At 28.9% G+C, this 14,107-nt stretch overlaps 2 protein-coding genes across 2 annotated transcripts; one reads left to right on the forward strand and one right to left on the reverse strand.

Annotated features, from left to right (window-relative positions):
• Position 1: 1 nt before the first annotated feature.
• Positions 2-11,892, forward strand: LOC118071122 (uncharacterized). The gene is made up of 5 exons (XM_035090480.1): positions 2-238; positions 586-748; positions 8,981-9,162; positions 10,052-10,153; positions 10,511-11,892. Exons 3-5 carry the CDS (start codon positions 9,067-9,069, stop codon positions 10,997-10,999), a joined length of 687 nt encoding a protein of 228 aa, XP_034946371.1. The 5' UTR covers positions 2-238; positions 586-748; positions 8,981-9,066; the 3' UTR covers positions 11,000-11,892.
• Positions 1,708-13,238, reverse strand: LOC118069623 (uncharacterized). The gene is made up of 5 exons (XM_035088231.1): positions 13,224-13,238; positions 7,130-7,245; positions 4,994-5,203; positions 4,227-4,280; positions 1,708-4,143 (listed from the first exon to the last, which is right to left on the reverse strand). The coding sequence occupies exons 2-5, from the start codon at positions 7,199-7,201 to the stop codon at positions 1,945-1,947; spliced, it is 2,535 nt and encodes an 844-aa protein (XP_034944122.1). The 5' UTR covers positions 7,202-7,245; positions 13,224-13,238; the 3' UTR covers positions 1,708-1,944.
• Positions 13,239-14,107: the final 869 nt, after the last annotated feature.

Here is a 14,107-nt window from a genome sequence, read left to right on the forward strand (position 1 = left end):
TATACTGGTTCTTGAAAGGTTATCACGTGTCTGATAGAACGAGAAGTGGGGTCAGAGAGAAGTCCTAGTGGTTGATGTGAGGGCATCACACACGTACTTGTATACTTTTACTTTCAAAGATAGAGTCAGTAACAGAAATCGTACTAAAAGTGAAAATTGTGATTGTGATTCATTGTAACGCGTTTATTATTAAATAAAAAAAGAAGATACGAGATTTATTAATAAACACATATTAATGGTAAGATAAGCATAATTGTTTTTTATTAGTGTGCACGATTTATTGAAAAAAGACTTTATCAAATACATGTTTAATAATATAGTAATTTATAACCTCTTTGGTGTATCAACTTGTATCGTTATTTGCATATTTCATTGATTCATAAAAATCTTTTATCTTTTTAGAAATTATATAAATATTAAAGTTTCCATCTTAATTTACATGATTCAAAATTAATGTATCACTTCTGCATTCATCACTGTAACAAATATAATTAAATGCCTCTTTGTATACCTAAAGCGAAAATTATCGATTTTCTGTGAACTTCAAACATTTGAATTTACTGAACATATCTAATTAATTTACAGATACACCTGTTATAATAGTAAAAATGGAATGGAATAATGAATGATAAAATTGAATTGATGTGATAATTTTCTCCGGGCATCATATCTAGTAAACCACTTTGTGCACTCTACAAATAAATCTACATATATTTATGATTATTTTATATGCTTTCTTTTTCATGAGGTAAGTTTCTCTTTTGTATCTATATCATTTTTTGTTTTGATAATTATTTCTACGACTTAAGTTAAATCAATGTATAAGAAGATACTTTATGTTTAGAAATCAAATGAATCATTCTACAATCGTCGATTCATTTCTCTTATTTATTTTCAGTTATGATTTATTCTTCATTATTGTCACAATCCATTTAAAAAAATTTGAATCTTAATTTATTAATCATTTTCTTTATTCTATGACTTCAATTATGATCCGAAGTTTATAAACTAATAATAATGTAGGGTTAAAAATTATTATACATGTTAGAAAAAATAGAAAATATTGAAATTCGATGCTTTACAACAAAATGCTATGCTTTACATAGTTTCACGCAATTTTAATTGGTACGGAAAATAATAATGAACCATTTACGTATTTATTTGGTGTAAAGATGATACTATCAATTTGATAGTTACCTGGTGTTGATTGACCTGTTTTTGTGGCTTCCATATCAATAAAGGTTAATTGATGGATGACCTAAAACCACTGAAATATACTCATAATGCAAGTAATTGTTAATAAATTTTATGAACTTATTACAGATGCTTTATTAACTAAGTCCTACGACATTTTTTAATAACAGAGTTTATCTCTCACTAAAGGTTCTCCAACAATCGATCACTTGATATTCTTCTATCTATCAAACAATTTGTCATTACTATCAAAGTTCATAGAAATGATCATATTTCAAGAAACACCAGAAATAAAAAAGAGTACTTTTCTTCTCAGTTCATCATTTTCATTTTAATATTCATTTATTAATGGCTTCAGTTCAGTTAATAATTAAAATTACAAAAATATCTTTCTATTTATCTGAACAGTTTCTGGATTTTTGAGTTATGATAGAATTAATTAAAAATAAATTTTCTAAATTTTGCTAAAATTATTTATTATTTTGGATTTATTGAAAATTAATAATACTCTTATCTTTTATTAATTATTTTTGAAACCTGTTCTCAAGCGAAATTCTCATCAAAATGTTTATACACTCTTTAATAAAATTAACTGCGTATAGATTTGTTGAACATTTGATGGAATGCAGGATAAAGCCAGTGCTTTAGGTCGAACTTTTAATGAAGTATCAAGTACTAGTAATTAATAGTAATTATTAAATTAGTAATAAGTAAAATCATAGTTACTTTTGAAATCTGTTAAAAATTATTTCAATCTCCATAACATCCTTGTGGTATGGTGATAAAAAGTAGGTTATTCGTTCTTATTTCAACTAAAAAACCTGGTTGAACTAAGGATTCCGGATTACAAGTTTGAATGATGTTTGTTACAGAACATTTTTTGATGTGAGTAATATTTACATTTTCTGTTGACATGAAGAAAGGATCATCATTCAATAAAATTTCGCGATAATATATAACGATATTTCTTGATTCTAAAAAGTAGCATATATTTGAAATAATTCCTAACTTTCCATTTCTCATTTGGATTATGGAGTCATTTTTTTTCTCACATCTACGGTAGCATTCTGAAGTATATCGAATATCATTACAAATCATTCGAGTAAATTTTTTACAGCTACTCGGTAAATCAATCAGATTTCGTTCTACTTCACTCAATTCATAATCACTTCCATTTCCAATTAATATACAATTTCCTTCTCTAAAATTATATTTTAATCTTCCATTTAACGTGCTGCTACAAAACTTGTTAAAATTTTCACCTTTGATGAATTTTTCTCCGAATGTTGGAAGTGATTTGTACAAATAATATTTCCTTGCAATTTGTAAAGCTACATAAGTAGGACTTTTTCTCAATTGTAAAATGAAATGATTTTCATTCTCAAAGCAAAAGGCGTTATGAGTCCATAATGGCCCCCAATTGAATACACTGGTGCGCATATGAAGAAGTAAATGTATATTATAAGTCATGGCTCTTTCTCCAAAATATTCTTGAAATAATGTAACAAATCTAATAAGTTGGCCATCCGCTGTGATGATCATCTCATTTGTTATACTTTTGGATAAAAATATATTTACAGATGAAACAAGCAATGCTAAATGTTTTAAGTATTGAGCAGGTAAAATTCCATCTAAGCAAATTAGTGAATAAAATATCAACCATGAACGCCATTCAGATGCTTTCCAAATATTTCTTTCTTGCAAGCTTCTGGGTGCTCGTGTAATACATGAAGGGTGTTTGATCGATAATAATCTCTGATTTATTCTAAGTAAATTTGTAGGAGATCCAACATAAAATTCTGCATTAACGGTAGTCAATATAATTTCTGTATACTGTTTGACAACTCCAAGCAATATTGAATGCATATAGTCAGGTACCATGCCGTCGACCAAATCAAAATATTCCAAGTTCATCAAAATGGATGGACCAAGAACACCTTTGATTTCACTTGGTGCTTGTGGATTACTTATAATTTCATTCATTGCAATTTTGATAGATCTATCTGTACGATCTTCAGGCACAGTAGTTGATATTGGATATCGTATTCCATTCAAATAATCACCTTTTTGTTCACAAAACGTGCATCCGAAATAGCCATTGTACTGTTTCATATTTAAAATTTTACAACGTGCAACGGAGTCAAAACATCCATTGAGTGGAAATATTTTGCTCGTTATTTGCCGTTTACCTAATTTCCATTGGATACCTTCACTTGATAAAGAATTTGCTTCATTAACAAATGGTTTAAAAAATAAATTCATGTTCGGTTCCACATTACTGACCCACAAACCAGTCATAATGATATGTTTTGCCCTCAACTTCGGTGGTAGTTGATGAATCATAGCGTATATCGGCCATACTGCAAGTCGACTTGATTTTGACATTTGGCACCCATCGCTATTAAATGTATAGGACAGATTATAACGGTTAGCTAAAGGTTGATTGTCAGCACTGAATTTCCGGTAAACATGACCATCATAAATATCTTCCAGTACTCCTCTATTTTGTCGATTTCGTTCAGATTCGAAAAATTTCTGTATTTCAGTATTTTCCAACAATTGTTGAAGCTGCGCTCGAAAATTTAATGTTAAGAAGAAAGATATTTTTGATTTGGGGATCGTCTCTTCGCAATTCGTACATGATAATGGTGTTGCTATTTTCAAATCTGCACGTTCTTCAATATATTGTTGACACTCAGGACAATATAGATGATATTTTACTGCATCGTCCGGTACTGACAAATTCTTCAATAATTTATATTTTGATGCTGGTACAACATTTGTTCCAAACAAGGTATTAATCATTGAAAGAATGTCAATTATTGCAGTCCATGTAAGTGAGTGTTGAGCACCTAATAAAAGTACCATCATAACAGCTTCTCCTCTCGTAGTATTAGTACATTCACATAACCTTTGGCTTAACAGAAAAGTTGCTTCGTCGTCATTATGCTAAAAGAGTGTTAATCAAAAATATTACAACTATATTTCTTCAAAATACCTATTAAATAATATTAGTTTTCTAATGGTCTTACTATGTCGTTATTCATTGACTCATCATCTTCGGCAGATTTTGAATTATCTTCAGCCTGAAAATAAAAGGAATTTTAATTACGTTGAAAACACTTTATCAATTTCAACGATTACTGCTAAATAAATGAAAGACTTCATCTGATAATTTGGGTGTAAAAGTACAATGTATATATAAATCCCAAATATCTGATTCCATCATTCACCATATACATTTAAAGACAAATAAAAAGAGATTTATCAACCAAATTTTCGTTAAAGTTTTTTGATAGTCACAGAGGTTATTTGCTTCTCATATCTTCGACGAAAATTTAACCTTTTTTCCTGTTTCTAGGTAAGAAAACAATGGATTTCTTTCCTTACAAAAGGACAAGAAATCGTTTGTGCTTATGCACAGACGGGCGTTGTCTTTTTTTAGGGAGAAAAACCCTTCTAACCTTGAAACTAAGAAAAATGATCAATTTTGGCGACAATATAAAAAAATTTCATATGTTAACTAGAGGAACGTAACAGGACGTCTTTATTCGGGTGTTTGCTACCCTCGCATACAGCTCGGGTAGCAATTATACACTCAGATAAAAAAACCCATTTTGTTTACTTGGTTAACAATATATTATTAATGATTTATGTGCAAACCAATTATTATATATTATTTATGTACTGCTAGTAGTCCCGTTGCTATTCATTACTAATTAAGAATTTTAACTATTTGGTAAAAAACTTTTAAAGAAATTTTGGTACAGCTAATTTTTTCATTTTCTTAATTTCTTACATCGAACCAAACATCTGTATCGTTGATTGTTTCATCTTCGCTGTCACTGTCTATAAAGTCAAATTGATGCCACCCACAGTGATTGTTGATAACTTTTTCTCCAATTGGTGGCGATATAGACATTCTCTCCATGTTATCGTCAGTTCGATTTGAATATTCATCATCAGAAGAAGAATGTTTAGTAGTAGAAAGATTTTCCCTTTCATTTAACTAAAAAATTGAATGTCATAATTAATTTTGAAAGATTGACAAAAAACAAGTTTTGTTATGAAACACATAGCGACACTGATCAGAATATTTTCATCCTATTGTGAACAGTTTATCCGATGTAAAATATTCCACAAAATTAATTTTTTTTATTAAAAGTATATTATTATTTTTTTTTAAGTTCTACACTGCAAATCGAAGATGATTATACATGTGTGATACCTTTCCTTTCAGATATTTTTTCGATAAAGTTAAAAGGAATCCTCTCTCGTTAAGTTTTCTAAGTCGCGACTTTCTGGTTTCGAAATCGAGTCCTACATCTGACTGATTATTGTCTTTCAGATCATCTGAATGATATTTTTTGAGATATTTAAAAAAATTTTCAAAGATATCGAAAAAGTGTCTAATGGTCTAGTCAATACGCTTTGAAAACTCTTTAATTTCATTTTATTACTCATTATTTAATTTTGTTCAATTCATTGAATAAATTGATCTTTTATTTTCCAAATTTAAGCAACTTAAGGAGGTATGGGAGGTAATCACAAATGATGAATATTAACTTTTACACCATAGATAAGTTTGATATAAGACACACAAAAAAGGTTCTCAAGGTCAAATTACTAAGGTTCGTAGTTTTCGAGAAAAAAATGATTGAAAATCCATAATTTAACATTGGTAGAGTACGAAAAACGTCACATGTCATTCTTTTTTTCACTTTTAACATATTAAAAGAAGTGGGAGATAACTTAAAATGTCGTCACATATAAATTGGAATATTTATGCCATGTTTTTGAGAAAAAAACATTTAATAGGTTCCTTATTAATATAAACAAATTTAATTAAAATATACTAAATCTATAAAATAGCTCAGCCATCATGTGAAAAATGAAAAAATTTGTTGTTTTAAATATTTTGATGATTTCTTTCGATACTTTATAGTCAAAATAACTAATTTATGAAGAAAAAAATGATTCAAGTTTAATATAAATGACATTTTTACTGTTTTTTAAAAATTTTATACAGTCCCAGAAAAAGTATAATTCATATTTTACTTAACCCTACTTTAGATATCCACTGTCGATAAAAGTTTTGATTTTTTCTGTACCTCCAGTACTTCCTTAACTGATGTCCATTCTGTTTATGTATTACAGATAGTCACAGCTTTTATTGAAAGAAAGAAATACTTAAAAAAAGTTAATTTGCCCAAAAGTTAGAGTAATTTGTTTATTATACAGTCACACGAGTTCCGATTAAACAATTCATATTTTGAAAACTATTCATCGTAAACAGTTCGAACTGAACTCATTGTATTTTTCGATAAATTCTCTAAAAATCTTACACAAGATGTATGTATATTCGGTTTCCGATATATTTCCTCGTGATATGTAATTAAAAAAAAGGTAAAAAATAGCTTATTTTAAAAAAAGAGTTCATGCGAATTGTGCTTATAAATGTTAGTCACCCTTTATAAGCTTGAAAACATTGGTTTTGAAATAAAATCGATTACGACTGAAATTCACACACTTTACTTCTGAAATTCCTAAAAATAGCGTGTGTGCATGTTTCATTCGTTTTTATGTTTGTGAAATCTGTTTCCAAGCATTTACACACATATTTCGGTTAAATCTCATACATTTGAGTTTGCAGTGTATTCACAATGAATCATTTAATTATAACTAACGACAGATTAGCGATCTCGGAAGAAAACATCTTTCATCTAATAAAGTTATCTCCAGTCGAGGATTTAAACCTACGATTGCTCGCACATGTGCGATTCACCACGCGACATGAATGCCGTCCGATTTAAGTTTTTTTTTTAGGTTATACATGAGATTCCCTATACTTTCTTATACCGAACTGAGACAGCATTTATGTCGCGTAACGTATATGGATTATATTTTAATCGTATATTTAACGTATGTTACTTACGTTCAATAAAGATTGTTCTTGTTCAGAAGATTCTATCTGTTTTTTTAATCGAAAAGCTGTCGTCCGTGGCATCGGTTCATTGTTGTGTGGATCCAAATATCTTTCATAACCTTTTCCTTCCATGATTCAAATATAGTTTATATATTTTTATGTAACAAATTAATTAAAAAAAAAATAATAATTTGTTCTTAATGTATACAAATGTGATAATAAAATTTATGTATGGTATAAATAATTAACAATAATTCGTTTTTTAAACAAAAATGAGTAACACCTAAACCGACAACCTACAATTCGAGTATGGTCGATCTTCTACCTAAAACCATGCTATACGACTCTAAAATATCGTATGAACAACACGCCCCCATCACGAACGCATCCCCATTACGAACGCGTCGTCCCCATTGCCAACTAACAAACACATTTGAGAAATAGTCGAAAGAACTTGATGATAAATTCGAATATGATAATTAAGATATTAGATAACACTGCCCGAGTCTGAATTTTACTCTTATTTTGCCGCTGAACCTCCTGAAGTCAGAAGCATCAGCGGGAAAAAATTATTTTTTCGTATAAGAAAAATAATATAAAATATTTTTATATTTTGCCGCTAAACCCCCTTCATAATTCCCGATTCAGGGGCTTCAGCGGCATAATATTTTTAAAAAATTCAGGGGCTTCAGCGGCAAAAATAATTTCAAGGGGTTTAACGTAAAAAAAAATTCAGGGGGTTCAGTGGGATTTTTTCATTCAGGGGGTCTAGCAGGAAGTAGAGAAAAATCGTTGGTGTTCCCGGCGGTCACCCATCCAAGTTCTGTACACGAGAAATTTTGCTTAACATCGAGAGATCGAGTACAGGTTCCTGCATCCACTGCGCTGTGTCGAATTTATAAATCTACTTATTTAAATTCACAATAATGAATATTATAAATGAAATACTATTAATATTCGGGTTTTATATTATTTTTCTTATACGAAAAAATAATTTTTTCCCGCTGATGCTCCTGACTTCAGGAGGTTCAGCGGCAAAATAAGAGTAAAATTCTGACTCGGGTGATATTTGTGATATACACAGATGGAAGAGATTTATTACTCTTAAGAAATGATTTATTACTAGTGAAAATAAATGCTCTTCAACTGATAAGAAATATTTTAAAATAGTAAAAAAGCATTGGTTATGAACGCATTAGTAGATTTAAATATCTAATTGTCAATTTTATCGTCATTAAATATTTCTTAACAGTTAATAAAGCAGTGTCTGCCTTAGTATAACTGCCCTATACTTTTCTTCTATTAATAGAAATATTCATGAAATGGAACCAAATCTTCACCTCATTTATATATCATGTCATTCCATAGAAGTGAAACAATATAATTCACGATAAAACATGGATTGCTATGTTTAATAATTAATATATGATTTTGTAACTGTTAATAAGCCGTCGTAACTATTACATATTTCTATATATGTGTATAGTACCATATCAATATTAATGGATTGAAGTATATACATACTTTTAACTACTGCCGTAATAAAATGATTTATTTTTAAACATATTCAATTTCATTTGCTTATGCATTATAATTATAATGTTAATTTGCACGAGAACGTATTTTTTATTCCACCAACGAAAATAATTTATCATATTGTACTTTGAATAAATAAAGTACAATAAATAAAAGGTGTAAATTTCTTCTTAGTCACATGATTTACTATTACTTTTGTATGTTTTTGAATAGAAACTGTTCGTTTTCTATAAATAATTTTAAATTATTGAAGAACAATATAATTCTATCTAATTATATCCAACTACTTAGTATCAATTTATATACATATACATTTTTTTTAAGAAACACAAGAGGAATTGGAGAATATAATTGCAGAAAAAAGAATACCTGATCCGAAAATAAACGACTCCGATAAAATTGAAGATATTATGGATACAGATGATGAAACTGATGAAACGTCAAAAAACGATGATGACGGTAAAAGTGATAAAGACGAAGAGGAAGTGATTAAGGTACAAAGAAAGGTAAATATATTCATCATTTTTTAAATATGAAACTTGTTTATTGTTTCAATAAAAAAGACTTTTAATTTATTGAAAATTCAGCATTTTTATTATTACGTAAAAAAATAATTTCGGTAATCCTTTTGAAATAGAAGTTTTTCAATGAGTTCAATGTTATGACAGTTATTTATGGGTCTTAATTACACTCATAGCTTTGAATAGTTATTATGATTCAGTAGAGTGGATAGTACAGTTTTTGAGTAGAGCTATAGTTGTTTTCATGATGATTGTGAGATCGAATGAGTCCGTCAAATTTTGTTTCTGCTTTTAATACACCTGTAGTTTGATCATTAATTATTTGCGTTTATGTATTAAGAATTACAGCAAAAGGTGAAGAGTATAGAAATCCGGAAATCTTAAATATAATGTTTTACGTCTATTATTATTACTGTCTATACTTTACTTGCTAATTCCAAAAGCGGAAAGGTACGGAGCCATTACAATAACAACTTCACCCTGATAATAAAGTATCAGAAGAAATTACTGAAAAGTAGTGATAAGTTCTTGTTGAATTTGATCTAATACTTGCACTTAATTTCCACTAACATAAATCTTCAATAGCTTACTTTACTATTACAATTTTCTCCTCATAATCACCTTTATTTATTTTAAGAGATAAAAATTTGTGTCTTTTTAGTCTTTTACAATGGATAACTAACAATATTTTTTATGTCTCATTTATTGATAAAGTGATAATTTAATAATATTTATTAAAATCTATTCAACGACAGCTTTCCTTACCACATTGAAAATATAGCAAAATTATATAATTTATTTATTTTTATTTACAAATTTTACAACCATTACAACTTTGATTATGACAGTAATATATATACATAATGCCTTACAGAAGCTTGAGACAAAAAAAAAAGCAGTAAAACGGAAGATGGCTGAGGCCATTATAGATGCCCACGAAAAAGCCCGAGCTAGTACAAGTGCAGACACTGAAGATGTGAGTAGCCATTATTTAATATTCCTCTAATTTTAGAAATGTTTAATACACAAAATAGTTTGACCGAAACTTTTTTCAACTATCCTTTTTTTTTATAATGCAAAAGACATAAGGTCCTTAAAAACATTTATACTGTTAGTATGGTTTGATTAGATGTTTTTTACAATAATTGTTAAACTTGGCTAGTTTTGCAAAAACAATTACATGATGCACAAATACATAAACTATATTACTTACAGAAATTGTCGGGTTACAGCCATATATATAAAAGAAAATTCTGTAGAGCCAATAAACTGTCGTCTTGAAACCTCTCCCTACAGTTGATATTTTAAAATCATTTAATTGTTGATTTTTCAGGTGGTTGAAATAGATAACTCAGCCTCAACCATAGAAGCACCACCACTGAGATTACTTTTACCGAACAACTTGAATTTGAATAATGAGGCGAATCTCACTGTAGGAACGAAAAGATCCGATCTTATTTACTTGGGAGAGGGCGAGTGGATTAGAGAAGTTGCTTATAATAAATCAAAAAGTCAAGTTAAACCAAGTCTCTTCGTTACGAAATTAGCTTATGCCCTCTGGGGGTACGAACAATTGGCTAATAGATCTGTCGCTCACATAGAAGGGAGAGAGAACCGTCCACTTCTCGAAGAAAATAAAAAGTTAGTTGTAATAAATCAGTTTGAGAGGTATCTTAGACACCGCGATAAAATGACACAAACTGTTGAAATGAAGAAAGTAAATGCTTACCTGGGAGGAGCTATTAAGGGCGCCAGAGGAAAGATAGCGAGAAGAAATCGTAAGCGCACAAACAGCGAAAACGATTCTGATGAAAATAATTAATACTAATGCGTAAATTCAATTGATGATTTTAAATAACTCAATAAGCGAAATGTCCAAGATGCTTATTCTTTCATTATAGTTTTGCCATTATGATGAAAACATTAAAAAATGTAAATTCTTTATGATGACAGGACTATGATGAAAACGTTGGAATCTAGGACATTTTGGCTATTTGAATTATCGAAAATCATCAATTCAATTCGTCCAAAGAGTACAAGAGATTAACATTTTTTTTTTCATTTAATTTCTATTGAATATTTCTTGAGATAAATGATTGATAAACCTACCTCTTTAAGGTAATGACTGATGTTATGTTAAGTTGAACATTAATCAGTATTTGCAATATGGTTACCCCGATATTGTAAAACCATCACTAGTGGTTTCTTCTAATCATAGATATAAGCTATAAATATTTTTTATTACGAAAAGTTTTATAAAAAAGTTATTCTGTTTTATTTAATGTAATTTTTTTGTTCTTACAAATAATGTACAGCATAGAGAGATTTAAATGATTTGCATAGACTGAGAGTTTTAATGATCAATGTTCATTTCTCTATAAAGTTTAGCAATAATTTACTTTATAATTGATTTAATGATTTTTAATACTTCAATAGGCGAAATGTCCAAGATGCCTATTCTTTTAACATAGTTTTGTCATTATGATGAAAACATTAAAAAATGTAAATTCTTTATGATGACAGGACTATGATGAAAACGTTGGAATCTAGGACATTTTGGCTATTTAAATTATCGAAAATCATTCATTTAATTTATTTATGAAGTATATAAGATTTTGGTTTCATTTTTTAATTCCTATTGTAACTCTATTGTATTATATTCATAAGATACTTTATAATTTTATAATTTTGCAATAAATATGTTTCTTTGATGAATGCAACTATCTCAGATTAATTTCAATTTTTTTTTCAACTTATTCCGAAAATTACTCCACATTTCTGATTTTTTCTGAAATATTCTGAAATGTAAGAATTTAAAGTCCATATTTTATATTTATTGTTTCTGAAATATCCTGAAATATTCTGAAATGTAAATATTTAAAGTCCATATTTTATATTAATTGTCTCTGAAATATTCTGAAATGTAAAAATTTGAAGTCCATATTTTATATTGATTGTTTCTGAAATATCCTGAAATGTTAAAATTTAAATTCTATATTTAATTTTGATTTACTCTGAAACTCTTTGAAAATCTCAAAAATTTCACTTTTTATTTTCCTGATTATCGTTTATTTATTCAGAATTACTCTGAAAACTCCATATTTCTAAATTTTTCCTTCTGATTGACTCTGAATCTTTCTGAAAAAGTATGTTCCAATTACGACAACGTTTCAGAGTACTTTTCCGAGTTCTTCAGAACAAATATTGAACATTTCAGAACCTTTCAGAACTTTTTTCCGAATTTTTTAGAATATATCAGAAAAAATATTTCCACACGGGTGTAGCTTATAATTTTCAAGCATCATTTATATAGTTGGGACTATAATAGCTCAGTGGTTAGAGTCCCGACCTTTTATTTTGCTGGGCAGGGTTCGATCCCAGTCATAGGCAATTTTTTTTTCTGTTTCTTGTTCAAGTGTCTTTATATACTTATAAATCAATTCATATATTTTATTACATTATTCTTCCAATTAATTACGAAAAAAAACTTGTTTTTCTGAAAATAAGCTGAGGGTGAGGAACGAGTTACTATGAATTCTCTTTTTTAGAAAATGTTGTCTTTAAAAGACACTAGGAATTGATTTTGAACTTATACAAACAACCAATTATTGTATTTATATAAAATTTTAATGAAAAAAAAATTGGCTATAACTGGGATCGAACCCTAATCGGTAAAATGAAAGCTTGGTGTTCTACCTACAGAGCTAACATATTATCTCTGACATCATGTTTATGTTTATAAATTGTATAATGCAGGCTTGAGTACGAAGGGTAGGGATAGAGTTTGCCGGCGAAGTGCCGGAAATCCCCGTGGATTATTTCAACTACTTCTAAATATTTCTAAATTGCTTAAAAAAAAGCTACGTTCATATAGCTATAGTAAAAAAAGTGTTTATAACCCCGTTCATGTTTTCCGACTCGGCGTCGATAAATTACATAAATAATTGAGAAAAAAAAATCAAATCGTTGGTAAGAATTCATTTTAGCATGTTAATATTATAATTACATGCAAATCTAACAAATGAAAAAGAAAAAAAAAACTTTACCATGACTGGAATCGAACCCTGCCCATCAAAATGAAAGACCGATGCGCTAACCACCGAGCTATTATGATTACAAAACATTTATATATGCTCAAAAATTATAAGCTGCAGGCTTGGGCATAGAGAGTGGGGGTAGAGCTTGCCAGCGAAGTGCCGGAACTCGCCACGGATTGTTTAAACTACTTTTCAATGTTAATAATAATATGATTAACTTGTTAATAAGATGTTAATAACATAACATTGTTAATACATGTAAAGATGTATAAGTTGTTAAACACAGGCTATTATCAATGTATTTATACAAAAAGAAAGTTTATGGCTCTGTTCAAATATTTTTCGACTTAGCGTCAATAAATTCAATGAATAAAGAGAAAAAAAAATCAAATTGTTATAAAAGATTAATTATAGCATGTCAATATTATAATTACATGCTAATCTAACGAATAAAGTAGAAAAAAAAAATTGGTTATGACTGGGATCGAACCCTGCCCGGCAAAATAGAACTCTGACGCCCTAACCACATGGCCAGCATAATCTCGATATTGAGTTAATGTATATTTGTTTTTATACTACATGCTTGGATACGCCGACTTGGAATTGAGCTTCCTTATTAACATTTATACCTAATAAAAATGATAATAATGGATGAATATATGTATTTGAAGTTATTTGCAGGTATTATATTAATTAATGTTAAATGAGTATCATCATTTTTATTTATCCTAACTGCAATAGTCATCAAAGTGTAGGGCATTGTAAAGTGATACACTATGTTTACATCACATACATATATAACCCGTACACACACATGCAGAATTTACTCGCCAAAATGCAGGGCACCATCAGTTCTGGATACGGATTTTTTCAATATGGATGACTGAGGTCAT

The sequence above is a fragment of the Chelonus insularis genome, unplaced genomic scaffold (genome assembly GCF_013357705.1).
Source record: "Chelonus insularis isolate UGA/USDA-ARS -01 unplaced genomic scaffold, ASM1335770v1 contig_100_pilon, whole genome shotgun sequence".
NCBI lineage: Eukaryota > Metazoa > Arthropoda > Insecta > Hymenoptera > Braconidae > Chelonus > Chelonus insularis.